The following is a 27,370-nucleotide window of genomic DNA, read 5'->3' on the forward strand; positions in this document are numbered from 1 at the left end:
TTGGAGCGTGCGTTGTCATGAGTCACGCCTCTGCTCCAGGATTCCCTCTGGCTGGCCTCAGGTCAGGAGTTGGGCTACGGGGTTTTTTTAACGCCATGACACAACTATTCATATTGGCTTCTCACTCACAGTAAGTTCCTTACTTGAGCTGTACTGTAGCTGGAGATACCTTTATAGAGGCTGGATCAAGAGAACTCTTTGGAGACTGTTGTAATCCATACTGACATGTGGAAACGGCAGACCAAAAACACACTCCTGCGAAAAGTTCCTCTTTTGCACCATGACCAGACCAACTGCCTGTGAATGTTATGCTATTTTGTAGATAAGGGCTGCCTTCCACTGTAGGTGACTCAGCTATCCAGAACACGCTGCATCTCCACAGATAATACCACTCAGAAAGGTTAGAGAATAATGGGACGATGGGGAACAGCTGTCACTTTTCTAATAGCATACTTGCAGCAAAGATTCCCTGTACCCGAAACGTCATTTAAGGTATTATAATGACAAAACATGGCAGAGAGATGAGCCCACTTGTTTGAATACAATAAGAGGTATATTACTCATGATTTATTGACAATTTCCATAATTATTAATCCACAAATGATTTTGCTTTGAGTCATTTGAGGCAATATCCTATTTGTGCATTCAATACTGTAATAAACCAATGTTCTGCACATGTTCGTTTTTTAAATATACATTTGACAAACGACTGTGAATTCTGAGAAAAATAAGAAAAGTTCATGGGCCTGAAATGTGTTGGCTGAAATGTTTCTACTATGTTGGCAGAATTTGAATTCAATGCACTAGAAAGAAATGCAATTATATAGCGAAGAGAAAGGCAGATCCAACCACCCTTGTGCACAGTCTGCCTATGGAGGGACATGCTGAGGTATCCCTAAACAAGGAAGCAGCTGATTTACAGAAACACAGCATCATTGCATCAATGGGATGCTTGTCTTTAAGAGTCTGTTCAAATTGTAATTAGGTCTTTTCACACGTTACTTTTCTCCCCGTTATTCCAATGGCAGTGCTGCTTGGAATAAATCATGTCAAATGACACTTCTAGACCAGATCGTTATCCTCAAACTCATCACCTGATCGAGACAGATCTCCCTTTCTCTCTTTTCAGGCAAACTAGTGCCACCTGAAATGTATCTGTCCTACTGAAAGGATGTAAACAACGTGAAAGCTTGGGTGATAGCCTTTTTAGGCACATAGGCCTATAGGCCTATTTGCCTACATTCCCGAAATGTCATTAACTTATACATTTTTGAAATAATGAAACAAGTGTTGAAATAGTAGATAAATATAGGTCAGTATATGAGACTATATGCATATGTTGATACATAAACACAAGGAAGGATGCAGCTTTCTACAATGATTGTTGGTTGTTGTCAATGTAAGCGGTCACAATAGTTGTTCAAATGTAATCGGATACCAACACAGTTTGTTATTTTAATTGCACTGTGACCATTATAGCATGCCAGAACAGGTGACTGAAAGGGGCGCTGCCAATGGAAGTGAGGAGTCCCCATCCTTCCCTACGAAATAAATAAATAAACAATGAATCGTCCAGTCTCCTGTGCGCCCAGTCTGGTGCGCCTCATCCCATCTCATGCATGGCTGCCAGTAATGGTCTACTGGGTGTCAGCTTTTATTTGCACGACACAAAGCAAGTGCCAAGGGCTGCTGCATCGACTCCCCGAGCAGACTCGGCCTCTGGATAAAAGCAAGCAAAATGCCCCAGTCGAGCACAGAAACATAGAAATGTTAGGCTGGAAAGAGGAAGTACAGTGGAGAGGGGAGGGACCGAGGGCAGAGTTCCATGGGGCTGCCGCGGCGCTTCGAACTTCTGCACATGGAGCGGGGGAGAGTTGGAAGAACTTCATATTGCAAACTCAAGGAATAGCAGGTAGAGTAACTTTCACGATGCGTGTTAAGTTCAGTGTCATTTAAAGTGTTTATTCGTATTTCTAAATAGTACGAAATTAAAGATCGTTACTCTTTCAAAATGAACTATGTAACAGATTGGAAAACATTGTCCTGACGTCTGGGGCAGGTGCGTGAGCGTGAGCGTCTGAAATCCTGTGACGCGAGTGGTGAATGTAACGGAGTTGACTAAGTCACGGAAAATGTTAATGTTACATGAATGTTATACAATTTTGATACGCATTATAATTAATATCGAATGTATTTTCTCTGGAAAATAATGGAATAATGGAATATTTTCCTCCTTTCCCAAGCAAATTTTAGGAGATCACAGGAATTGCTCACAATTATCTTAACCATATCGAAGCAGTAGGCTATATGTCTTGCCATTGACAATTAAGCCTATTAGAATTAGGCTAAACATACAAACAAAAACAGACATTTCCTTGATTTCAAAGTTTTCTATAGACTCGTTTCACTTTTCTTGCCAGATTGCCACCTGTTGCAACTGTGCGCACCCAGAATGAATATCTGAAGACTACAAACCATTTTACATCATGTCATTCAAGCTGGAGTTCTTCTTTCAGAAGTCCACTTTCCATTATTACAAATGAAACCAAGTCAATTTAAATAACATGTATAAAATTGATCTGAACAGTCCTCAATGAGAGCGAAAAGAAATAGGCTATAACTGCGTTGCCGACAGTATGAAAAACGTAATCTGTTTCTATGCCCTTTTCAAAGTAACATGAAAAAGACACACACTTCAAAATTCCTTTTCAAGATGCCCAAGAAGGTCTGAATTATTGGTTGGTCTGATCCAAGCGACATGTGTGTTGATAGTATTGGTGGGCAGGGCTCAAGTATAGCCTACTGTTAACATGTTGTGAAACTGACATTCAACAAGAACACCATAGAATATTCATTTTAAGAGAAATAATGGGGAAACAACGCCACAATACTTTCCTCACACATTTGTGCGCTGGGACAACATTTTACAAGCTTCAACACGGAATATATTTATTGATTCTTGTTATGTAGAACTATAACCATAAACAATGAAAAATCCTACTCAAGTCGGCTAATTAATTTGGTTAATATGGAGTAATAAGATATCATATTTTCATCACTGCGTTGTCTAGATTGTCCTCACAAAACTTCAAAAGCAATGTTGATCTTGTTTTAACTTGCTTTTTCATTTGTTGTTAACAGTAGTATTTCCATTTTGTTGACAGTCCAAACTGCCCTACAAATGCCAAACGCAGTAAATATGTTTATTTGCTTTTTTTTACTGCAAATCTGATTTCAAAATCTTTTTATGTCTAGACAGACAGCAATTTCTGATATTCCATGATATATTCTAATCAACTGGCTTGTTCTTGTGTCAGGAAACTATATACCACATGAATCAGAAAACACCTTTGGCCGCTAGAACACATCAACATTTTTGACAAAATTCGTAGTTACTGCGTTTTGCCTTTATAGGGCAGCATAGCCTACCTCCTCATTCACTATTAACATTATACAAGGTTAGGCTACTCACTTTTTTTTAGGGCAGCCAAACACTTGCATTTCAATTTGATAGCAGGCCTAGGGTATCATTTTCTCTATTTTCAAGCAAACCACTGCCACCTCAAAGGTTTCTGTTCTTCTGAAAATATGCGATAATAATGTGAAAACTTGGGCGATAGCCTTATTACGGTAGGAATTTGCTGAATCATTTTTTTGAATAAAATGTTTATTCTAAAAACGAATCCAAAATTAAAAACACAGCAACCTGTACAAATAGACTCACCCTCAAGAAAAAAAAAACATGGTATATTTAAATGACTATTAGTAAATCAAGCAATGAATTGCAACCCACCCCATAGCACAATGACATTTGATTTATCTGCTTATTCCTATTGAGGAGGGTTGGAATGCTGCAGATACATGTTTGTGGACACATCAGCTTCCTTATTATTAGCATACTGAGGAAGGAGACAGAGAAAGATAGGCAGTTATTTAAATGATTCTCACTGAATACCGGTGTAATGAAGTGTGTCAGATGCAAATGAGAACAATAAGGACACTCCTTTCAATGCCCCTATACTGTAGCCCCTCTAACCCACAATAGGTGCCAAAACATCAGCTTAGTAAGATTATCATCTTTCAAATTATGGCTGCACGTTTCATTAATTGCTAATGAGTATTCTCTCTATAATTTTCAGATTTGAAAAAAAATGAAAAAGATGACTGTTTAGAGTGTTCATTATATAATGTAGTAGGGCATGTAGTAATGTAGTAGGGCATGGTTCCCCAAATGGTGGTTTGTGACCCACAGGTGGGTCGTTGCTAAGGCACGAGTGAGTTGTTGCACAAATACTGTTTTGTGTAACACGGGAATGAATGAGGTGGGTCTCAATACACAAAAAGTAATGAATATTCATTTTTACATCTCAGTATCAAAATATATGAAATGAATCAAGCTGATGACATTATTTTTGGGGGGATAAATTAGCAGCAACAGTCACTGTTCTTAATTTGTTGTCCAAATGAATGATTTTCTCGAGAAACAAATTTACAGGTACAGTCTTGAATCACACTTCTCACAGAAGCAGCATATACTTGTAATAGTTTGAGGGGGGGAAAAAACATTTCAATAATAATACCTGATATGATATAATTCTTGTTGGACTTTTCTTTAAAAAAGTTATTAGAAACTTAGCCTAATGTTCTGTATCACCCCTCAGATTGTATTGATTTTCATATGACTGTTTTATTCATTCATATAGGCCCCATATTTTTCACCTATGTTTTATGTTGATATTCCTGACATTTAAGGATAAATATCTGTTGCCAAATTATAGTTTACATTATAAAATCCTGTATGTCGGTTTTTACTTCCTCCCAGTATCCAAAGTTTGCTGTTGTTGTACACGTTGGCTGTTTAACGGTTTGGCTGTTTCAGTCTCCACCCTGCTCCCTGTCGTGTGTTCGCACCCTGCTCTGTACAGCCCTTCCACCCCACCCGCCATCCATCCCTCACACACACACACACGCACACGCACTCCCTTGAGTTAGGACTGGGGGTGTTGTGAACCCACAACCCTCTTCCTGCCTCTCCTCCCCTTACTGAGTGCACTCAGACCCACTGCCATGACTCTTCCTGCCCTTTGTGAGGCACTTTCAGAAAGCAGGTGTTGCCCTTAGAGCCTCGTTTTGTCATATTTGACTAAGGTGGTGTCATTCTGAAATATTGTCTGAATGAAACCATCCACAAAACACAAAATATATTGAGAATTGTCAACAAGAAATAAACTACAACATAACATATCATTAAGATATCCAACTAATTGGGTTTTGTCACAAACATCTGTGGTTTATAATGAACCAGGAAACAAAACGATGATAAAAAAATAAAAAAATAAAAATGTAATCTAGCATAACTAAAAGTAATAACAGTGTTACTTTGGGTGAATATACATCTTCCTGAATGCCCTAACAACTGTGCTGTGGTTAAACATGGGAATACATTTCTCACTTCTGTGAAAGTCCCCCACCAACACGATCAGTATTTCCCTTCGCACCATTGCCCAGAAAAAAAGGCACATGAGAATACCACACCCTTCCGACCTCCAAACTCCAGATGCTAAAGAATGATGGTGCCGGCAGGGCCTCCTAGTCCTGTATCGACACACCAGCATGCAACACCCACTGTGCTCGCTGCGTCAGCATCTTCTGCACCAATGACCTCTGCCCTTCCTACCCCCTCCCCAACCCACCACCACCTCCCCCACTTGGGTCCTGGGTGTTTGTGGGTTGTCGAACCTCTGACTTGACTCGCCTGTCCGCTGAACATGGTGCCTTGCGACCCCAGCAGGGGCTGCTTGGTGGCTTCCCACTATTTGTTCCAAATGTGTGGAGCCATCTGTCAGTAAAACAGGAAGGCCTAGGTTCCCCTTCTCCCTCGGGCTCGCTTCGCTATTTTAGGGAGCTTCACTTCTCCCTGTGTGGCTGGCTGGGCCGGGAAAGCGGCTCCACCAAGGGCCTTCTTGAAGTGGCGGAGCCGAGGCTGAGGCTGTTGTGCCCATCTGCTGCAGGCTTGAGGCGGATGCATTATTAATGGGGCCACGCGCACTGGTGACTCCTCAGATATGCAGCAGGCCCCTGGCCAGGGGATGTGCTCTTCTTCACTAAATTCCCCTCCTCTTGTGCGAGAGAAACTTACTTTGGTGCCCCTTGGCCTTCTCCTTCCTCTATCTCTCTCTATGTCCCCTGGTTCTCTCTCTTTACTTTCGCTCTCTGATACACTCCCTGTCTGTCTTGGTTCCCTCCCCTCTCTATCTCTGTATCCCCCCCCTCCATCTCTGTCTCTATCGCTCTCTCGGGATCCCTCTCTTTATTATCTTTCTCTCTCTCCTCTCTCTTTGTTTCTGATTGCGGCGCCTCTCGCACACGTCTTTGCTCGGGTAGTGGCGCGCTCAGCGGTGCATGCTCAGTAAATTAGAGTGAACACGAGCGTCGATCAGCTGGGCCACGACAAACAGCCGTATCCTCAGTGACCTAGGGCCACGGAATTTTCTGCTTAATTTTGCGGCAGTCAGTATGCGTTTTTGGATGATTAGGTGGCAGGAAATTAACAATAAATAACAAATGTGGTCTGAAAGCCCCTCATCACCATAGCCCATCATGCAGCGCCAAGCCACTCTCCCAGCCCATCCTCTCTGTCAGACATGTAATGAAAATGTCTGTAATTCTTTGTAATGTAATGGGACAGCGGTGTGTCTTTCGGTGTGACAAAAGGGATGTTGCCAGGGTGACAGTTGTACAGAGAGAGGTCATAGCTTTAGTCCGTTGTGGCTTTTTATAATGTTTTTCTTTCAGCCCTGCTGTGCCGTTGATACAATTTAAACACATCTACATCTCTGTCTCTCTCGCTCCCATTAGAGTACCTGCACCGAATGGAGATGGAGGAGGCACAGGACATGTCTCAGATGCCAGGTAAGAGCCTCTGTTTTCAGACCTCAGAGTGTGAGTTGTACAGAGCCCAAGCTGAGTGGCACAGTCACAGCACATGAAAATGGATTATAGATGATTATGGTTCTACCATATGAGCAATAATGAACCATGTTCTGGTGACTAATGGGTGTTTTCTGGTGTTTACCCATGCAGGCAGGGACAGCCCCCCTCCCAATGATGTGTCTGAAGACCAAGATGAGGCCATGCTCGTCCCAGAGGACCTGTCTGCCAGCTCCAATTTGCAACACAACAATAGGGGTGACAAAGGAGGCATGGGTGAGTGACAGTTCATATAAGTCTGTGCCACATATGTTGAAATGTACCACTCCCACATCAGTAGGCCTATAACCAGTTATTACACCTAGACCAGTATAGCCATCAAACCTTCACCTGTGTGCCCCAAAACCGAGCAGTTTCCATAGCAACTTCAGAAATATGTATACCTTCACAGGGACAAAAGTAGTAGTATTGTTCACACTACTTATAATGAAAATAATATGATTTAAAAAGTGCAATTATCATAATATATTAATAAATGTCATGTGATGAATACATGCATAATAATACATGCTTGTTACACCTGCCTGCACTAGATACAACAGCAAAAGTTCCACCCCCTTATTTTTTCAACAGTAAAAGAAACCAAAACTACATTTCATAAAAACAAATGTGTCGGTAACTTAACTATTTTGAGTTAGTAAAATAAAAAAAATTGTAACGCTATCCCGACCAGTAGTTACCACATGAACAACAAATCCCTTAGTTCCACTCATTAGTTGCAATCTAGCGCTTAATCAAGCTTAGTTCTTTTGAACATGCAGTCTTGATGCATTTAGGTCATTGGCAGGAACGGTTGGACATTTCTCTCATCCGTCACATGATGTGCAAAACCTTAAGGAATGGCTAATGTGGCCTTGATATGAGGATGTAACTAAATTAAGCCAGGGAATACCATTCGCTGATCTTCAAGTTAATTGAAACTCAGGACATGACTGGCATGTCAGGGGACTCCAGGCAGCATTTACCAGAAGAAGTTTTGGAATTAGATTTTTTTTGCTTCATGAGAACATCTGTGAACCCCCCGCCCCCAGTGCTGCACTACCTGTGTATAAGGTTAACCATATCATGCTGTACACGTAAAAGTACAGTATCTCATACAACCAATATCTACGGTAGGTTTAGGGGACGTGTTAGTGATTGTGATAACTGGGATACACAATTAAGTGTTACTATAATTTGTGGTGTAAAAATGGAACGTCCTTTCGTATTAGCTCCAGATAGCTGTGTGGTGTAGTTTCACCCTTGTACTTCGAGGCTGCATTTAGTCAGAAACAACATGTCGGAGCAGAGGAAACTGAAATAGGATGTGCAAGAGTTTCCTAAGAAGTACTTGCCATCAGGCAGTTTCAACACTCCAGGAGATAAAGTCTTCAGGAGCAGAGCCAAGATCGGAGATCAGCATTGCACATCGCCAGCGCATCGCACCACCACACAGCCAGCGCACCTGCAAAACGCACTCACCGCTTTCACTTCAACTGTCAAGCTTTTAGCTCAGCAGCACACATAAGGGACTCCAACCCTCGCCAGCGTGCCGTAGTTTACGGCATGCACCAGGAATTTATTGTAACTGCCCTACTAACCATGAAGTACACATTTATCTTCATCAAAAGTCCCTTAGTCAACGTGAAAACGTCTGTCAGCATTGAGGTGAAATCGTCGTCAAATATCTTGAGGCTTTCACCTCCAGCAGCTGCAGTTCCAATGTTTATCCATCAGCCACCAATTGATTGACTTTCTGAAGCATTACATGGACTATACTTATTTTGTTTATCATAAATGCTCCTTTTTTTGTGTGCCAGTTTGCAGTTGAGCTAGCGCTGGAAGAGGAGGCCACAGGTTCAGTCCAGTCAAGCTGTTCTTTCTCCATATTGACTGTCTTTGTGGTTGAGCCTATGATTAGTCACTTCACTTGCCGGATTTGACATAATTAAGGGAAAACTGCTCAAATGACTAAAATATTCACTGATGCACAATGGAGACCATGCCATAGGGATTTCAGTCAGACAGTAACATTTTTTTTACATACCTAAGAAAAATGAATGACAACTGTCAATCAATTTGGGAATGTTGTTACAGACATTATTCCCATATTACATCAGAAATAAAATGTGATCGTGTCTTCTTTGGCGAGTTCGTTTTTTAAGGATGTGTTGTATGATTCCTGACCTCTTTATCTAGTCTTATAGTATTTTGAAACACAGGAAGAGGTCCTGAATCAGGAGAGAGGTCTGCAGAAACATAGACAACACTGTGTGTGTGTGTGTGTGTGCGCGTGCGTGTGTGTGTGTGTGTGTGTGTGTGCGCGTGCGTGTGTGTGTGTGTGTGTGTGTGTGTGTGTGTGTGTGTGTGTGTGTGTGTGTGTGTGTGTGCGCGTGTGTGTGTGTGTGTGTGTGTGTGTGTGCGCGTGCGTGTGTGTGTGTGTGTGTGTGTGTGTGTGTGTGTGTGTGTGTGTGTGTGTGTGTGCGCGTGCATGTGTGTGTGTGTGTGTGTGTGTGTGTGTGTGTGTGTGTGTGTGTGTGTGTGTGTGTGTGTGTGTGTGTGTGTGTGCGTGTGTGTGTGCGTGCACGTGTGTGTGTGTGTGTGTGCGCGTGTGTGTGTTTGTAAGTGTTTGTCTCTGAGTGTGTGTGTGTGAGTGTTTTTAGGTATGTGTTGCTCTGCACTCCTTAAAGATCTAATCACCACTGTGAGAGGAAGTGACTGTTATACTGTATCTATGCAATGCATTGCTGGCTCTCTGATAAACCCCAAATGCATCAGGGAGTTATTATTATCTGTTAGGATCATGTGGTACAAAGGCTATTGGCCTGAAGTGCAGGGCGCAAGCAGGACTGTGTAACTGAGACAAGGAGGCTGCAAGTATAACGGAAGCTCAAGACCTCAAAGCCAGGCTGTTTGTTGCAGTTTTCCATTCACTTTCCAATGCTAACATACTGTAGGTTTGTCCTACACAGCTTCTCTAGTTTCATCCTACACAGCCTTCCCCATACGATTCAAAAAGACCCAAAGGATGGGAAGGACAAGACACATTGTCACAAAAGGTTGCCTTACTGAATTAAATTGTCTGAAAATATTTTTTGTCATTACAGTCACACAGACGCCTAGTTTCCTGAATCGGGTCTCAAATGACATGTCACGGGTATGCCTGTCCGGTGACAAAATTTCTCTTTCAGTATGTATGAATAATTAGGGCTATCCAGTCTTCACTACAATCCTGTCTATTTCAGACTGAAGTGGTAAGCTTTTGAGTTCCCGAAAATACTCGGTTATAATTTCGCAAGAGTGGGGAATAGTACACTTTGTTTTTGGTGCTCCTTATCGTAACTGACACACCCAATGGAATTGTGTATCAATATGGCGTCTATGTGGTTTTACACACATGTGGTTGGTTCCACAGCGGAGTTAGCACACACTGGGCTCTTTTCATCAGACACTGAGAAAAGCAGCCCCGTTGCAGGAACCTCCAGCAGGCTCTTTTTAACTTCCACACGACTTAACTGAGCCATCATCAATGGCTTGTTATCAGTTACCTGTGTTTCCTATTTTTTGCTAGTTCTGTCAGAGTAGATTGTGAGTTTCAGTGTGTGATCTCTTTTGTACCAGTGAATCAAATCAATGACACTGGAGCTGTTACTAAGTATATGATAGTCTACAATGTTGAAAATAATGTCTTTAGTTTTATTTTAACTTCCAAGCAAAGTAAATAAGCCTAGGGTTTTGTCACGGAAGGTCTCTGGAATGATACTTCAGTTTCAGTGGTCTACACCAACCCTCATGTTGTCATTCTGGCCCCTCTAACCCACAGGCTCATAGCTGAGCTAGACAGCATTGACATTGACAAGGCCGAGGGAACTACTACTGCTGTGCTGCAGCTTCTCAGGGATATATGGGGAAGTTGTGACTAAATTGGGGATGGGAAGAAGGGCTTTTACTTTGTATAATGCTTGGCACACATCCTGATTTACTAGTTTTGGGAAGCAAGTGTCAAATCTCACAGGAAAGGACAAACAAAGAGATAGTGCAATAAACCAACAACAGTGAATCACTAGATCCGACTCTCAATTTCAACACCAGACATTTAAGTCAAATGAACAATACATATTTTACTATGAATAACATAGAGCCAAAAAGCAACAGAAAGTCTCAGTGGGATGCTAAAGGGTAACACCATTGCGACAAGAGCACTTTCTGTAAGTGAAATCTTTCTTCTCTCATTACCGTAATCACATAGACGTTTAAAAAGAAAATGGCTGTGTTCATGTTGTAGCCAACAACCCAGTAAACCTCAGGTCTATGATTCTGCCTGACCAGTAGGCCTAACATGCTTGGGGAGATGCAAGCCTTAACTCAGCATCTGTGGTTAGTGATAATATGCTCTTTAAGGTTATCAGTGCCCGGGGTGTTCTCTCTATGTCAGTAGTAATCTGTGCCTTTCTGCTTTCATCTAGCTAACTTCCTTTGTGCCGGGTGTGCGATTTCTATAAGCATATGGTTTGTGTTTCCCTCATCTCGCCTGCTCAGCGGAAAGACATGTAGTGGTCTATGTGTCCACTTGCAAAGACAAGTAACAACAGGCATGTTGTATGGTGAGGGAGGAGCAGTTTTCTTTACAAGGCTGCCATGGATTTACAGTATTTCAGCAGTTAGCATAACATAACTAATTCTAACGTTATTTGGTCTTTGATCTGTCCACTATCACCAAGGTGATGCTTAATTGTATTATTTTAGTAGTTAGCATAGTGCTGTATACCAAAGGCTGATTTGATCCAGTATCACCAAGATGGTATTCAGTTAATACTGAAGTTTCATCTGAGAGCAACAAAAAGTCAAAAAGAGTTCACACAAGTTGCCTTTCCTATCTCACTGGATGAATCATGCATTATGGGAGCTTGTTCCCTAGGAGTGTCAGTGAAAACAAGCGTCCCACAAAAGACTGTTTCAGTTTTACACTGTTTTACAATTCCTCGTCTGTGCTTCCCTTTCTGTCACTTCTCCATAACGATTGGTATTTCGGTTAGGTAGACCATGTTTCTGAAGCTTCTCCTTTTTCCCTATAGATTCCTACATTTCATTATTGCCGCTCCTTCCTCTTCGGGTGTACAAACAAGTTAGACACATGAGGAAATCAACCGACATGACATGCAAATCACAGGCTAATGGTTGAGGGATTGTCAAGGTTTTGAGTGGTTAAAAGTAAAGTCCAACAAATTGAGGAACCAGTCACTTGACCTGATATCCCTCCAATACTCAATCAGATGCCTGTCGTCACATTTCCTTTACATCCGATACTTTTTTATAGTTGTGCTTCTTGAGATGGTAGATGTTGATTCAATTAAGGTTGAACAAAATATTTGTGCAAATGGATTGTCATGCCATAGTCTGGTTCCAAAGTTAGTGAAAACAACAGTTCCCACTGGACAAAAAACTGGTCGAATCAACGTTGTTTCCACATCGTTTCAACCAAAAATTGAATGTGAGGATATTGAATCAATGTGGAAAACTAATTGAATTTGCAAAAAGTTAGCAACGTAAGGGCGTTTAATCTTTTTTTCACCCAACTTTTCACCTAAATCCAATGACATGGTGAATTTCTTTGTTGATTTCACGTTGAATTCATGTTAGTTGACAATTAAACCAAATGTAAATCAAAACTAGATGTTACCAGTGGGTTATATCTATAAATCAAACATTCATTGTGTTACACCTAGAATGCAAGCGTTTTTGGATTATCGTTTACATTTTTTACATGAATTATTTCTCCCTTACTTGTTTGGTGTGCGAGTGTTAGTGTGTGTGTGTTTGTTTACCGTAGTTTGTTGGACTGGTTTACACCGCTGCCGTCCCTTGTTTCACACAGCTTCCTGTGTCTCTGTTTCCTGTTTATCTTGCTGTCATTTTCACAGAAGTGTGATGATGAGAGATGCAGTATGAGTTTCCCTATTTCCTTTAGCGAAAAGTAAAAAAAAAAAAAAAAATCCATCTGTTATGTTTGATCTGGAGCACTGATCACAAGAACCCACTGCATGAGTTCACCAAATTTGTTTCAAAGTTTTGTCCTAGTGTGCTCAGCCAATCAAGTTGAATTGAGGATAGCTGCACAGAAAGTGTTGATTTACATGCTCTCACTCTGCAATGAACTTTTGCTATCAGTACGTTCATTGGGGGTGAGGCATACCATCACCGATACATATTCAAAGACTAAAACAACCATTCAAGTAGAGGGAGAAACAGACACATGCCCTTAAACTAATAGTCACATATTGACCCATAGACAGTCAAAGATTTACATGTACTCAAATAGTAACATAGTAATGTACTCATATTTCTACACAGTATTGTAGGCTATAGTCCCCCAGAAACATGCTCCTATTCTAAACAGTGGCCCACTGCCCTCTTTTCCAGCCTGTAACATTAAAGTTGAGGCTCGCAGTGACGAGGAGAATGGGCTCGCCTTTGACATGATGATGAATGGCGAGGAGGAGGAGGAGTGTGCGGAAGACTTGCGCGTGCTCGATTCCTCGGGGGCCAAAGTGAACGGCTCCCATGCAGGCGGCCCCGGCAGCAAGGGCCCCTACTCCTCGGCCGGGGGTATTCGCCTGCCCAACGGGAAGCTCAAGTGTGATATCTGTGGGATAGTTTGCATTGGCCCCAATGTGCTGATGGTGCACAAGCGAAGCCACACTGGTAAGCCATCTGCGATACCCATCGCCCTTACTTTGCACCCACGCTCACTGGTAGGTAGCCTTACAGAGAGGTCATGTGTATGTGGAGAGGAGAAGCTGAGATGGATTCTGTCAGTGTCTTTATCTTCACTTCAGACACTGAGAGCAGTAGACAGAGCACAGTTAGGGTAAATCTTTGTTCAAATGTTTTATTCCAAAGTTGTCCACAAAGCATAAGCTACAACACAAGCAATTGGGTTTTGACACTATTTTACAGAAATGAATTACATGCTTATCACTTAATAAGTATGTTTTTGTATATTGGCGAACTAAGCACCACTAAGTAGGATACCATGGTACAGTGCTAGGTATCCACCAATTGTGTTGAATTCTGTAAGAAAAGCACCAGGAGGGGATAACTGTTACCATGCACTTTCTCAGTAAGTGAGGTGCAATGAAGCAGTTGAATACTTGTTTTGTAGAAGTTATTGCTTTACCAATAGGAGTTAATTGATGATGGAAGAGCTTAACATGAGGAGATCCATTCCATTTAGTTGATGTGGATAATATAGAGCTTTCTTTGGTTTGTAGTGGTCAAATGGGTTTCGGAGGTGTATTTTCACATAGTTACTGTGCTACAGTCAATATATTGGTCTGTAATGTTGTAAACAGGAGTTTTAGAGTCAAATATGGAAGTATTAGTCAAGTATGTCATGTGTCATGTGTAGTATCTAGATATTCTGTATGGGTGACTTTTGGGTAACTCATTCTCTGAGTGTCCTTTTAAATTATTACAAGAGAGAAAATGCTTGTGGTCTATTGGTTGTGTGATAAAATAAAAAAAGTTAAATGAACTTAGTCCCTAAACATGACCTTAAATCACAGTTGAAAAACAGGATATCAGCAGCAATTAAAAGGAATCTCCACAAAATGGCAATTATCCAAGTATTACAACTTTTTCAAAATTCAAAATTGATATTCTATTGAAATGAACCCAAACCAGTGGGGGGGAACACTTTTTAAAAAGGCACTTAAATGCCAAGCTTTAGAAACTAATGAAACCCAAAATGGAAGAAAGGAACACTAGACCAAATGTAAATGCAAAAGAACGTATAATAAAATATATAATGAAGTGCCTCCTATTTAAATAGAAAATATTCTGTGTTGAGTCTGCTCCTGAAATGCATTTTTAATGAGTTTCCTTTTTTCTATATTTTTGCTGCTTCACTGGTGAGTCTTATTTTATGGGGCCTTTTGAAGAAAATAAAAAAAAGCCATATTAAAACCTTCTCACAGAATGCCACAACACGCGGAGAGGATGGATATTGGTTTATTCCAGAACCACTGATCAGGAAGACTGGCTCTCAACACAAAGTGTTTCCTTCGCTTTATTCAAATTAGCTTGAATTTGCATTGTGATGGGCCGCTCTTATTTTAGAGCCAAAGAAGAGGGGAAAAAATTAGATTTTCAGATCAAATTGACCCAGGCACTGGTGCATTACGAAACTGGCAGCCTTAGTCTGAAAGGCTCTTGTTCGATCAGAGTGGTAGTCGGCTCTGAGGTGCAGGGCCAGGGAGAGCACGGAGAAATGGAGTGTCACTCCGCTTTCAAACCCTCCTAGGCTGGTTGATTGGGTTGTGCTCCGAGTCCCTCCATCATCCACTGTGTTCAAGTACTTGGGAGTCTTTTAGTACAGTGACCCCGAATTCACATCCACAGTGGCTCTATTTGGGATGCTTTAGTTCCTGCATCCACATAGCAACATTCAGACAATGGCTTTATACCTAGCCTATTATTGTCTGAGGAGAGGCTGTTCTCGTTGAGCTGAGCTGACATTGGTGTATCTCAAAGCAAACTAGAAACTCCCAATGGTTGATAAACTGATACGAACTACAAATTGGTCCATCTCCTGCTGTAGGATGACAAAAAAGAAATCCCATTCATACATTCCCCACACACTGTCAACACTCTGCATTAACCCTCGTTTATCTAAAACATATATCATTCCATTCACATAGGTCTACTCTTACAAATAAAACACTAATTTGCTATCTTATTGTAATTTTGTGTCTGAGCTCACAACACAAGATTTTGCTGAAAATGTTCCTATTTAATGTTAACGTCTACATGATAGTATCTACATAACTTATGGATGCCTATACTCCAGGTGTGTGTTTGTGAGATTACAAAAGTGTGCTTGCGAGGGAAAAATATCCAAACACTCATTTGCAATCTGCCAATTACATTTAAAGCGTTGATACTGTAGATGAGTGGCAGCTGTACCCGTGTGATGGCCCTCACAGCGTGCTGGTGTGGTGTTTCTTGTCCTCAGGAGAACGTCCGTTCCAGTGCAGCCAGTGTGGTGCTTCTTTCACCCAGAAAGGCAACCTACTGCGCCACATCAAGCTCCACTCAGGAGAGAAGCCCTTCAAGTGTCACCTGTGCAACTACGCCTGTCGCAGGAGAGACGCCCTCAGCGGTCACCTGCGCACCCACTCCGGTGAGTTAGAAGGGCAGGAGTAGTGGTCAGTGTGCTGTGGAAATCGGCTGTGTTCATTAGGGCATGCATTTTTAAAACCATTTTGCAACAGAAAATGAAAATGAATTTCTCTTATTGGACAAGTCAATGTAGTCCCTCCCTGTTTCAGTCAGTTTTCTTCCGTTTGGGGCCAAATTAACACGACCATGGTAATTACCAGGTGGAATTGTGAGGGAACACCTACAGTGTACTCTGTGAGATGGATATCTTGTCTTGTTGTGGAGTGGGAGCCATATCTGTCAACTGCAAAGAAATTATTGTAAAACCATTACATTTATCATGTGAATGAAACATGTGACTGGGTCTATTGGAGAATGAAAAACAATCCCATTATATTTTGCAAAATACAACATACAGTATACACCACTCACAATATGGACAGTACTATGGACCGCTCACATGCACTTGAATATCCGCTCTCGATGTAATTGCTGTCAGTGCTCACCGCTCTAGCAATGTCACATCTTACAGTTGGAAAACCCCACAAATGTGCCTACTGTGGGCGGAGCTACAAGCAGCGTAGCTCTCTGGAGGAACACAAGGAGCGGTGTCACAACTATCTCCAGTGTATGGGGCTGCAGAACAGCATCTATACAGGTTAGTGTCTGTTTCTCACCTCCACCCACACTGCTTGACCTACTGTGCACTGTAGTTTACTCAGGACTCTCTCTGGTAGCAACATTAATGAACCAACAATGTTGCAATTACAACAATACTCGCAACAGGTCAGGACAACATTTTATGACATTTATCTGCACAATAAATGCTGTATCTCTATCAGTAAGGCTTCCACGATGTATTGGACAAGGGCTTTTGGCTGTTTCTGGCTGACTCATACCCAGTTATTCTAAAGGGGGAAAACACTTTATTCTGTAAAGAAATGTGGTAAAATAGAGAGGAAGCTTATTTTCTTGGATGCCGGATAATTCTTTACGTTTTACTACTTCATTGTGTGAATCAACGAACCATAAATAAGAGTCTGACGTCTTTTCCCTTGTAATCTTTTCAGTTCATGTTTCTTAAAAAATGAATGGACAGTTCTGCTTAAATCTAATAATAATTTCCTGAATGTGGAACACGGCTTAAAGTTAAATATAGTAAGATAATGTGGCTTTTGCTCACGTTAAAATACCTCTTAAACAAATGATCCATTGAAGGTGGATGTAAATGTAACCTACTGATCTGACACCATTAGGAAGTGGGCCGAGAGAGCAGAGGTTTGTATTATTATAAGAGGAAATGATGAGACAGGTTGATCACTCTCCTTTGCTTAGTCAGTGCGTGCCTTCAGAAAGTATTCACACTCCTTGAATTTTTTCACATTTTGTTGTTTTACAGCCTGAATTTAAAATGGATTAAATTGAGATTTTGTGTCACTGGCCTACACACATTACCCATAATGTCAAAGTGGACATTTTAGAAATGTTTACAAATAAAGAATGAGAAGCTGAAATGTCTTGAGTCAATCATTTGGAAGGTGTATCAATACACCCAGTCGCTACAAAGATACAGGCATCCTTCCTAACTCAGTTGCCGGAGAAGAAGGAAACCGCTCAGGGCCAATGGTGACTTTGAAACAGTTACAGAGTTTAATGGCTGTGATATACTATTCTTCAGATATACAGTTCGACATATTCTATACAGATACTGTCCATATTATCTATACATCCCATCACACACACATATACAATGCATTCGTAAAATATTCAGACCCCTTAACTTTTTTATTTTTTATTCTAAAATTGATTAAATTAATGTTTTTCCTCATCAATCTACAAACAGTACCCCATAATGACAAAGTGAAAACTTTTTTTAAATAAAAAAAAAAACATTTTTGTAAATGTATTAAAAATAAAAAAGAGAAATACCTTATTTACATAAGTATTCAAACCCTTTGCTATGAGACTTCAAAATTGAGCTCAGGTGCATCCTACTTCCATTGATCATCCTTGAGATATTTCTACAACTTGATTGGAGTCCATTTGTGGTCAATTCAATTGATTGGACACGATTTGGAAAGGCACACACACCTGTCTATATAAGGTCCCACATTTGACAATGCATGTAAGAACAAAAACCAAGCCATGGGGTTCGAAGGAATTGTCCGTAGAGCTCTGAGACAGGATTGTGTCGAGTCACAGATCTAGGGAAGGGTACCAAAAAATGTCTGCAGTATTGAAGGTCCCAAGAACACAGTGGCCTCCATGATTCTTAAATGGAAACTGAGCAATAGGGGGAGAAGGGCCTTGGTCGGGGAGTTGACCAAGAACCTGATGGTCACTCTGACAGAGCTCCAGAGTTCCTTTGTGGAGAAGGGAGAACCTTCCAGAAGGACAACCATCTCTGCAGCACTCCACCAATCAGGCCTTTATGGTAGATTGGCCAGATAGGAGCCACTCCTCAGTAAAAGGCACATGACAGTCTGTTTGGAGTTTCCCAAAAAGCACCTAAAGGACTCCCAGACCATGAGAAACAAGATTCTCTGGCCTGATGAAACCAAGATTGAACTCTTTGACCTGAATGCCAAGCGTCATATCTGGAGTAAACTTGGCACCATCCCCACGGTGAAGCATGGTGGTGGCAGCATCATGCTGTGGGGATGTTTTTCAGCGGAAGGGACTGGGAGACTAGTCAGGATCGAGGGAAAGATGAACAGAACAAAGTACAGTGAGATCCTTGATGAAAACCTGTTCCAGAGCGCTCAGGACCTCAGACTGGGGCGAAGGTTCCTCTTCCAACAGGACAACAACCCTAAGCGCACAGCCAAGACAACGCAGGAGTTGCTTTGGGACAAGTCTCTGAATGTCCTTGAGCGGCCCAGCCAGAGCCCGGACTCGAACCCAATCGAACATCTCTGACCTGAGACCTGAAAATAGCTAGGCAGCAACGCTCCCCATCCAACCTGACAGAGCTTGAGAGGATCTGCAGAGAAGAATGGGTGAAACTCCCCAAATCAAATCAAATTGTATTAGTCACATGCGCCGAATACAACAGTGAAATGCTTACTTACGAGCCCCTAACTGACAGTGCAGTTTCAAAAAATACGGATAAGAATAAGAGATAAAAGTAACAAGTAATTGAAGAGGAGCAGTAAAAATAACAATATATACAGGGGGTGCCAGTACAGAGACAAATACAGGGGTGCCTAGCTTGTAGCGTCATAACGAAGAAAACTCAGGTTGTAATCGCTGCCAAAGGTGCTTCAACAAAGTACTGAGTAAAGGTTCTGAATACTTATGTAAATGTGATATTTCAGTTTTTTATTATGGGGTATTTGCTCTGTCATTATGGGGTATTGTGTGTAGATTGATGAGGACATTTTTTTATTTAATCAATTTTCGATGAAGCTGTAACATAACAAAATGTGGGAAGAGTAGAGGTCTGAATACTTTCCGAATGCAATATTTATATACAGTATATACAGTACCAGTCAAAAGTTTGGACACACCTACTCATTCCGGGGTTTTTCTTTATTTTTACTATTTTATACATTGTAGAATAATAGTGAAGACATCAAAACTATGAAATGACACATATGGAAACATGTAGTAACCAAAAAACTGTTAAACAAACCTAAATATATTTTAGATTTTATATTCTTCAAAGTAGCCACCCTTTGCACACAGCTTTGCACACTCTTGGCATTTTCTCAAACAGCTTCATGAGGTAGTCACCTGGAATGCATTTCAATTAACAGGTGTGCTTTGTTAAAAGTTAATTTGTGGAATTTAATTTCTTCTTAATGCGTTTTATCAGTTGTGTTGTGACAAGGTAGGGGTGGTATACAGAAGATAGCCATATTTGGTAAATGACCAAGACCATATTATGGCAAGAACAGCTCAACCCTGGAATGAGTAGGTGTATCCAAACTTTTGACTGGTACTGTATATATATTTATACTCTTACTTTTTAGATTTGTGTGTATGTTTGTGTATTAGATATTACTGAACTATTGGATCTATGAACACAAGCATTTTGCTAACCCCCGAAATAACATCTGCTAGAGATGTCATAAGGTGAATGCACCAATTTGTAAGTCGCTCTGGATAAGAGCGTCTGCTAAATGACTTAAATGTAAAATGTAAAAAATGTATGTGTATGCGACCAATAAAATTAGATTTGATAGGAGAAAACAGAGGATGGACTAACAACATTGTAGTTATGCCACAATACTAACCTAAATGACAGAGTGAAAAGATGGAAGCCTGTACAAAATACAAATATTCCAAAACATGCATTCTGTTTGCAATAAGGCATTAAAGTAAAACAAAAAAATGTGGCAAATAAATCAACTTTATGTCCTAAATATACAAAGCTTTATGTTTGGGGCAAATCCAACACATTATATCACTGAGTACCACTCTTCAAATGTTCAAACATTGTGGTGGCTGCATCAGGTTATGGGTATGCTTGTCATCTGCAAGGGAGGTAAGGCAAAATCCCATAGGAAAACCTGGATTAGTCTGCTTTCCAACAGACACTGGGAGACAAATTCACCTTTCAGCAGGACAATAACCTAAAACGCATGGCCAAATATACACTGGAGTTGTTTACCAAGGTGACAATGAATGTTCCTGAGTGACCTAGTTACATTTTTGACTGAAATCGGCTTGAAAATCCACAGCAAGACTTGAAAATGTCTGTCTAGCAATGATCAACAACCAACTTGACAGAGCTTTAAGAATTTTTATAAGTTGTAAATATTGTAGGAACCAGGTGTGTAAAGCTCTTAGAGACTGACCCAGAAAGACTCAAAGCTGTAATTGCTGCCAAATGTGATTCTAACATGTGTTGACTCAAGGGTGTGAATACTTACAGTTGAAGTCGGAAGTTTACATACACCTTAGCCAAATACATTTAAACTCAGTTTTTCACAATTCCTGAAACTTAATCCTAGAAAAACTCCCTGTCTTAGGTCAGTAAGGATCACCACTTTATTTTAAGAATGTGAAATGTCCGAATAATAGTAGAGAGAATGATTTATTTAAGCTTTTATTTCTTTCATCATATTCCCAGTGGGTCAGAAGTTTACATACACTCAATTAGTATTTGGTAGCATTGCCTTTAAATGGTTTAACTTGGGTCAAACGTTTTGGGTAAACTTCCACAAGCTTCCCACAATAAGTTGGGTGAATTTTGTCCCATTCCTCCCGACAGAGCTGGTGTAACTGAATCAGGTTTGTAGGCCTCCTTGCTCGTACACGCTTTTTCAGTCCTGCCCACACATTTTCTATAGGATTGAGGTCAGGGCTTTGTGATGGCCACACCAATACCTTGTTGTCCTTAAGCTATTTTGCCACAACTTTGGAAGTATGCTCGGGGTCATTGTCCATTTGGAAGACCCATTTGTGACCAAGCTTTAACTTCCTGACTGATTTCTTGAGATGTTGCATCAATACATCCACATCATTTTCCTGCCTCATGATGCCATCTATTTTGTGAAGTGCATCAGTCCCTCCTGCAGCAAAGCACCCCCACAACTTGATGCTGTCACCCCCGTGCTTCACGGTTGGGATGGTGTTCTTCGGCTTGCAAGCGTCCCCCTTTTTCCTCCAAACATAACAATCGTTATTATGGCCAAACAGTTCTATTTTTGTTTCAGCAGACCAGAGGACATTTCTCCAAAAAGTACCATCTTTGTCCCCTTGTGCAGATGCAAACCGTAGTCTGGCTTTTTTATGGCGGTTTTGGAGCTGTGGCTTCTTCCTTGCTGAGCGGCCTTTCAGGTTATGTCGATATAGGACTCGTTTTACTGTGGATATAGATACTTTTGTACCTGTTTCCTCCAGCATCTTCACAAGGTCCTTTTCTGTTGTTCTGGGATTGATTTGAACTTTTCGCACCGAAGTACCTTCATCTCTAGGAGACAAAACGCGTCTCCTTCCTGAGCGGTATGACGGCTGCGTGGTCCCATGGTGTTTATACTTGCGTACTATTGTTTGTACAGATGAACGTGGTCCCTTCAGGCATTTAGAAATTGCTCCCAAGGATGAACCTGACCTTTGGAGGTCTACAATTTTTTTAATGAGGTTTTAGCTGATTTATTTGGATTTTCCCATGATGTCAAGCAAAGAGGTACTGAGGTTGAAGGTAGGCCTTGAAATACATCCACAGGTACACCTCCAATTGACTCAAATGATGTCAATTAGCCTATCAGAAGCTTCTAAAGCCATGACATAATTTTCTGGAATTTAAGCTGTTTAAAGGCACAGTCAACTTAACTTAGTGTATGTGAATTTCTGACCCACTGGAATTGTGATACAGTGAATTATAAGTGAAATAATCTGTCTGTAAACAATTGTTGAGAAAATTACTTGTGTCATGCACAAAGTAGATGTCCTAACCGACTTGCCAAAACTATAGTTTGTTAACAAGGAATGTGTGGAGTGGTTGAAAAACGAGTTTTAATTGCTCCAACCTAAGTGTATGTAAACTTCCAACTTCAACTGTATGTAAATTTGATATTTCTGTATTTAATTTTCAATACGTTTGCAAGAAATTCACTTTGTCATTATGGGTTATTCTGTGTAGATGGGTGAGATAAAAAAAAATTCGATATAATCAATTTTGAATTCAGGCTGTAACACAACAAAATGTTTGAATAAGTCAAGGGGGATAGATACTTTCTGAAGGCACTGCATTCCAAGTCTCTCAATAAAAGCATCCTGTAAGAAATCTACTTTCAGGGATGCTTAAGCCAATATTAGCAAGATCCTGTTATACAATAATCCTACATTTGATCGGGACAGATTTTACTACTTTGATTCTGAAACCTACTTTTCTATCTTGCTTTCCAGTAGTAAAGGAAGAAAGCAACCAGAATGAGCAGAGGGAAGACTTAAGCCAGACGGGATCTGAGAGAGTCTTGGTGCTAGAAAGACTAGCTAATAATGTAGCCAAACGTAAGAGCACTATGCCACAGAAGTTTGTAGGTAAGGGATAAAGTCTGCTTCCTTTGTATACCAACAAACATTGCTTTAACTGCAAAGCACACGACTTAGGTTCCAAACGTGAGAATTGCGTATTTCAGTTTGATGCATTCTGATTTGCCACGATTGCCCTGCAGAATATGCTATTTAATAAAACAACACACATTCAGTATGATCACCCTTGTGCCTGGAATCTGTTATCATTATAACAATGTTTGAGCTTTATTTAAATGGATCAAACATAATATTTCCATTGAATTCAACTTGATTCTAAGGCTTTGTGTATTATACATTTATTTGAAGATGACTCTCACTTAAATTAAATTAATTAAATATATTAATAAGAATATATTGACAAAACATGTAAAGAATTACAACAAATAAAACAAAGTAATCAGCCATGAGACACTAAGGAGAACAATGTAAAGAATGGAATACTCGAAATAAGGAGAATCACCAATCAATATCAGTAAAATTGTGACCACTACATTTTGGGGTGGCAGGTAGCTTAGTGGTTAGAGAATTGGACTATTAACCGAAAGGTTGCAAGATCGAATCCCTGAGCTGACAAGGTAAAAATCTGTCGTTCTGACCCTGAACAAGGCAGTTAACCCACTGTTCCTAGGCCGTCATTGAAAATAAGAATTTGTTCTAAACTGACTTGCTTAGTTAAATAATGCAAAAAAATTGTAGAACTACAGAGAAACATTAGTGTTTGATATGAGGGGTTTTATATTTGAATTGTAACATTGGTAATTCATCTGTTTTCCCTTTCTAATCCTCAGGTGGGAAGCGTCTCTCCGAACTCTCCTTCGAGGGCAACCCCGGGGAACTGATGCAGCCTCATGTCATCGACCAGGCCATCAACAGCGCCATCAGCTACCTGGGTGCCGAGTCTCTGCGACCTCTCATCCAGACCTCCCCAACCTCCTCTGACGTGGGGGTCATTGGCTCCATGTACCCCCTCCACAAGCCGCCTGTAGAGGGCCATGGGGCGGGCGGCCACAGCCTGTCAGCCAAGGACAGCGCAGCTGAGAACTTGCTGCTGCTCGCCAAGTCCAAATCAGCCTCCAGCGAGAGGGACGGCTCCCCCAACCACAGTGGCCAGGATTCCACTGACACGGAGAGCAACAATGAAGAGAGGGCAGGTGGCGGGGCATCGGGCCTCATCTACCTGAACAACCACATCACGCCTGCGGTACGTAATGGCGTGCTGCCCCTGGCGAAGGAGGAGCAGCAGCGGCAGTACGAGGCCATGCGGGCCAGCATCGAGATGGCCTCAGAGGGGTTCAAGGTGCTGAGTGGAGAGGGGGAGCAGTTGAGGGCATATTGCTGTGAACACTGCCGCATCCTCTTCCTAGACCACGTGATGTACACCATCCACATGGGCTGCCACGGCTTCCGAGACCCCTTCGAGTGTAACCTCTGTGGCCACCGCAGTCAGGACCGTTACGAGTTTTCCTCACACATGACCCGAGGGGAGCATTGCTACTGAGTGGCCCACTGAACACACACTACCACATGAACACACACACGCACACACAGACATACACCCACACACACACATGCTCTATGAAAGGGGCGATTTTTATACGTTGTCAAGAAATTGCATGTTTGAAAAACAAAGAACAAGACTAGTTTATGTTCATTTCACGTGTTCAGGAGAAAAAGGGGAACGATTCCTCCATCTGCTTTTTAGAAAACAAAAGGTGTTAAAATAACTGTTCAGTGAACAAAACAAACAACTTTAGAAATGATTGTGCCTCAGCAGTAAGTATTGTGTGTCACATACTGTATAGTTTTAAGTCATTGATCTAGCCTTTGACGTCTGTATACATGAAATAAATGTCTGTTTTCTGATAGCCTACCTGGAGGAATATCTGATAGCCTACCTGGAGAAATATCTGTATACTTTATTCTAAAGAATACAGTCATCCAATAAAGTTGGCTTTTAAATGGCAAGGTATTGCTTGACATTTATGTAAGGGATAATCAACAAGGGGCTATGCGTTCTATGGAAAATAATGAATGTTGTGGAAGGTGTGTTCCACAATGCGGTAGAGGAGTGGAACTAAACCTTCCACTGAGTTGCATTATTATCCAGAGAACGTATAGAGCACCAAGTTGAATATCTCTTTTATACCATGGCTATAATTTAGCACATTTGCCACAAGAAATGTGTTACTTTGCAGGTAGAAATGTGTTCAACATTCACTGTAGAGTTTACTACAACTACAGTAGTTGCTGTGGTAACTAAACAAACAGACTTTTTAAATTTAACCAGGCAAGTCAGTTAAGAACCAACTCTTATTTACAATGATGGCCTACACCGACCAAACCCAAACTACACTGGGCCAATTGTGCACCACCCTATGGGACTCCCAATCACGGCCGGTTGTGATACAGCCTGGATTCGAACCAGGGTGTCTGTAATAACGCCTCTAGCACTGAGATGCAGTGCCTTAGACCGCTGCACCACTCGGGAGCCCATGCTTGTAAAGCTAACCAAACCATCAGTCCTAGCTTGCTATTATGAAAATCGGATTCAACAATACCAATATTGTTTTCAATTTGACTTTTGCTTTCAAAATGAGCTCAAACAAAACATGCAAGAATGAGCTATAGAATGAACTAAGCAATATACCGTGCATTATTTAACCAATAACAAAAGAAACACACCTGAGAGGGTGTTATATATGGCCAATATACCACAACCCCCGAGGTGCCTTATTGCTATTATAAACTGGTTACCAACGTAATTAGAACAGTAACAATAATTATTTGGTCATACCCGTGATGTACCACGGCTTTCAGTCAATGAGCATTCAGGGCTCGAACCCCCCAGTTTATAAAGGTAATTATAAACTGGGTGGTTCGAATGTTGATTGGCTGACAGCTGTGGTATATCAGTCTGTATACCATGGGTATGACAAAACATTTATATTTACTGCTCTCATTACTTTTGTGATATATGGCCAATATACTGTACCACGGCTAAGGGCTGTATCCAGGCACCCCGTGTTGCGTCGTGGTTAGGAACAGCCCTTAGCCGTGGTATATTGGCCATATACTGTACCACACCCCCTCTGGCCTTATTGCTTAAATAATGCACGCTCTAGAATGCCCTTCAAGCCAGTCAGAAATGAGAATTCAACAATTCCATGGTATAAAGTTTTTTATACATTATTTATGCTGTGTACGCATGCATGTGTTTCTTTTTGTAATTTATTAGTTGGTGTTAGGGTTTCCTATGTTTGATTTGTTCAGTTCAAACATTCCCTACCATTAATCAAATGTGATAGATGGATTTGAGTTGAATAAATGAATGACTGAACTCGAGTGTTATTTACTGAAATATATTTTTGTTTTATATAAAGTATGGATGGTATTCAGTTTTGTCCCAGCTTTTTACCTCGGTGGCAGATAAAATGTTACTCTCAATTTGAACTAAACTTTTAAAGTAACTTTACTCATATATCATGCTTGCAAATATCAATAAAGGATATTTTACATACACAAAAATAATACTGATATTTGGTATTTTTTCATAGTAAGATTCACCAGTGGCTGGTAAATAGAGGATGCACTGTATTTTCCCACTGGACCCATGTCCATAGCAAACTTTTCACACTATTCCATTTCTACACATGGATATTTGAATGAAAATTAATTGTAGTTATTAAAAGCAATTCAGAATCATCAGGGTGTAACATCTGGCACATTTATACATTTAAAACAAATACTATTGATCTGACAATATACCGTGGAATAGAGAACTGTGTTTGCGCTGTACATGTCACTCATTGAGAATAGCCTATAGGCAAAACTAGATGTACAGTACATGACCCGAAACATTTGAGAGAGCAACCCTCTCAATACTTTCATTACCAAACCGTACTGCCATGATAACCAAATGGATAAATACATTTAGAGAAATATGAAATGTAATTGCACTTTCTCAAACGTACCTAAATCGGTAAGTTCACAATGTGCCAGTCATTCAAAATGTAGCCGCTACTTGTCAAGGAAAAACAGACTGAATGATTGACAGTCATATTCCTGGTGAATATATATATTATTTTTTTTTCAACGTAAAAACATTGCAGCCAACTTAATTAATGCTGAATAAATGAATGCTTATTGTATTTAAACTACGCATAAGATACTTTTCATGACTTTTAACTCCAACATGGGTTTGCTAAAGAGTCCTATCAGGTTAAAATATAAAATATAAATAGATGAATGATATAAT

The 27,370-nt window shown here is 40.7% G+C and overlaps 1 protein-coding gene across 5 annotated transcripts; it reads left to right on the forward strand.

The window, feature by feature from the left end:
• The first annotated feature begins 1,574 nt into the window (after window positions 1-1,574).
• Window positions 1,575-26,452, forward strand: LOC129836130 (DNA-binding protein Ikaros-like). 5 transcript variants are annotated; one of them, XM_055901947.1, is made up of 8 exons: window positions 1,575-1,912; window positions 6,859-6,912; window positions 7,084-7,206; window positions 13,390-13,671; window positions 15,983-16,150; window positions 16,661-16,786; window positions 22,987-23,121; window positions 23,904-26,452. In XM_055901947.1, exons 1-8 carry the CDS (start codon window positions 1,633-1,635, stop codon window positions 24,611-24,613), a joined length of 1,878 nt encoding a protein of 625 aa, XP_055757922.1. In that variant the 5' UTR covers window positions 1,575-1,632; the 3' UTR covers window positions 24,614-26,452. The 5 variants fall into 5 exon arrangements, with proteins under 5 accessions (XP_055757922.1, XP_055757923.1, XP_055757924.1 ...); XM_055901948.1 differs by having other exon boundaries at window positions 1,677-1,912; window positions 22,990-23,121; XM_055901949.1 differs by lacking the exon at window positions 22,987-23,121 and having other exon boundaries at window positions 1,680-1,912.
• The last annotated feature ends 918 nt before the right edge of the window (window positions 26,453-27,370 follow it).

This window comes from Salvelinus fontinalis, chromosome 37, assembly GCF_029448725.1.
Source record: "Salvelinus fontinalis isolate EN_2023a chromosome 37, ASM2944872v1, whole genome shotgun sequence".
In the NCBI taxonomy this organism is placed as follows: domain Eukaryota; kingdom Metazoa; phylum Chordata; class Actinopteri; order Salmoniformes; family Salmonidae; genus Salvelinus; species Salvelinus fontinalis.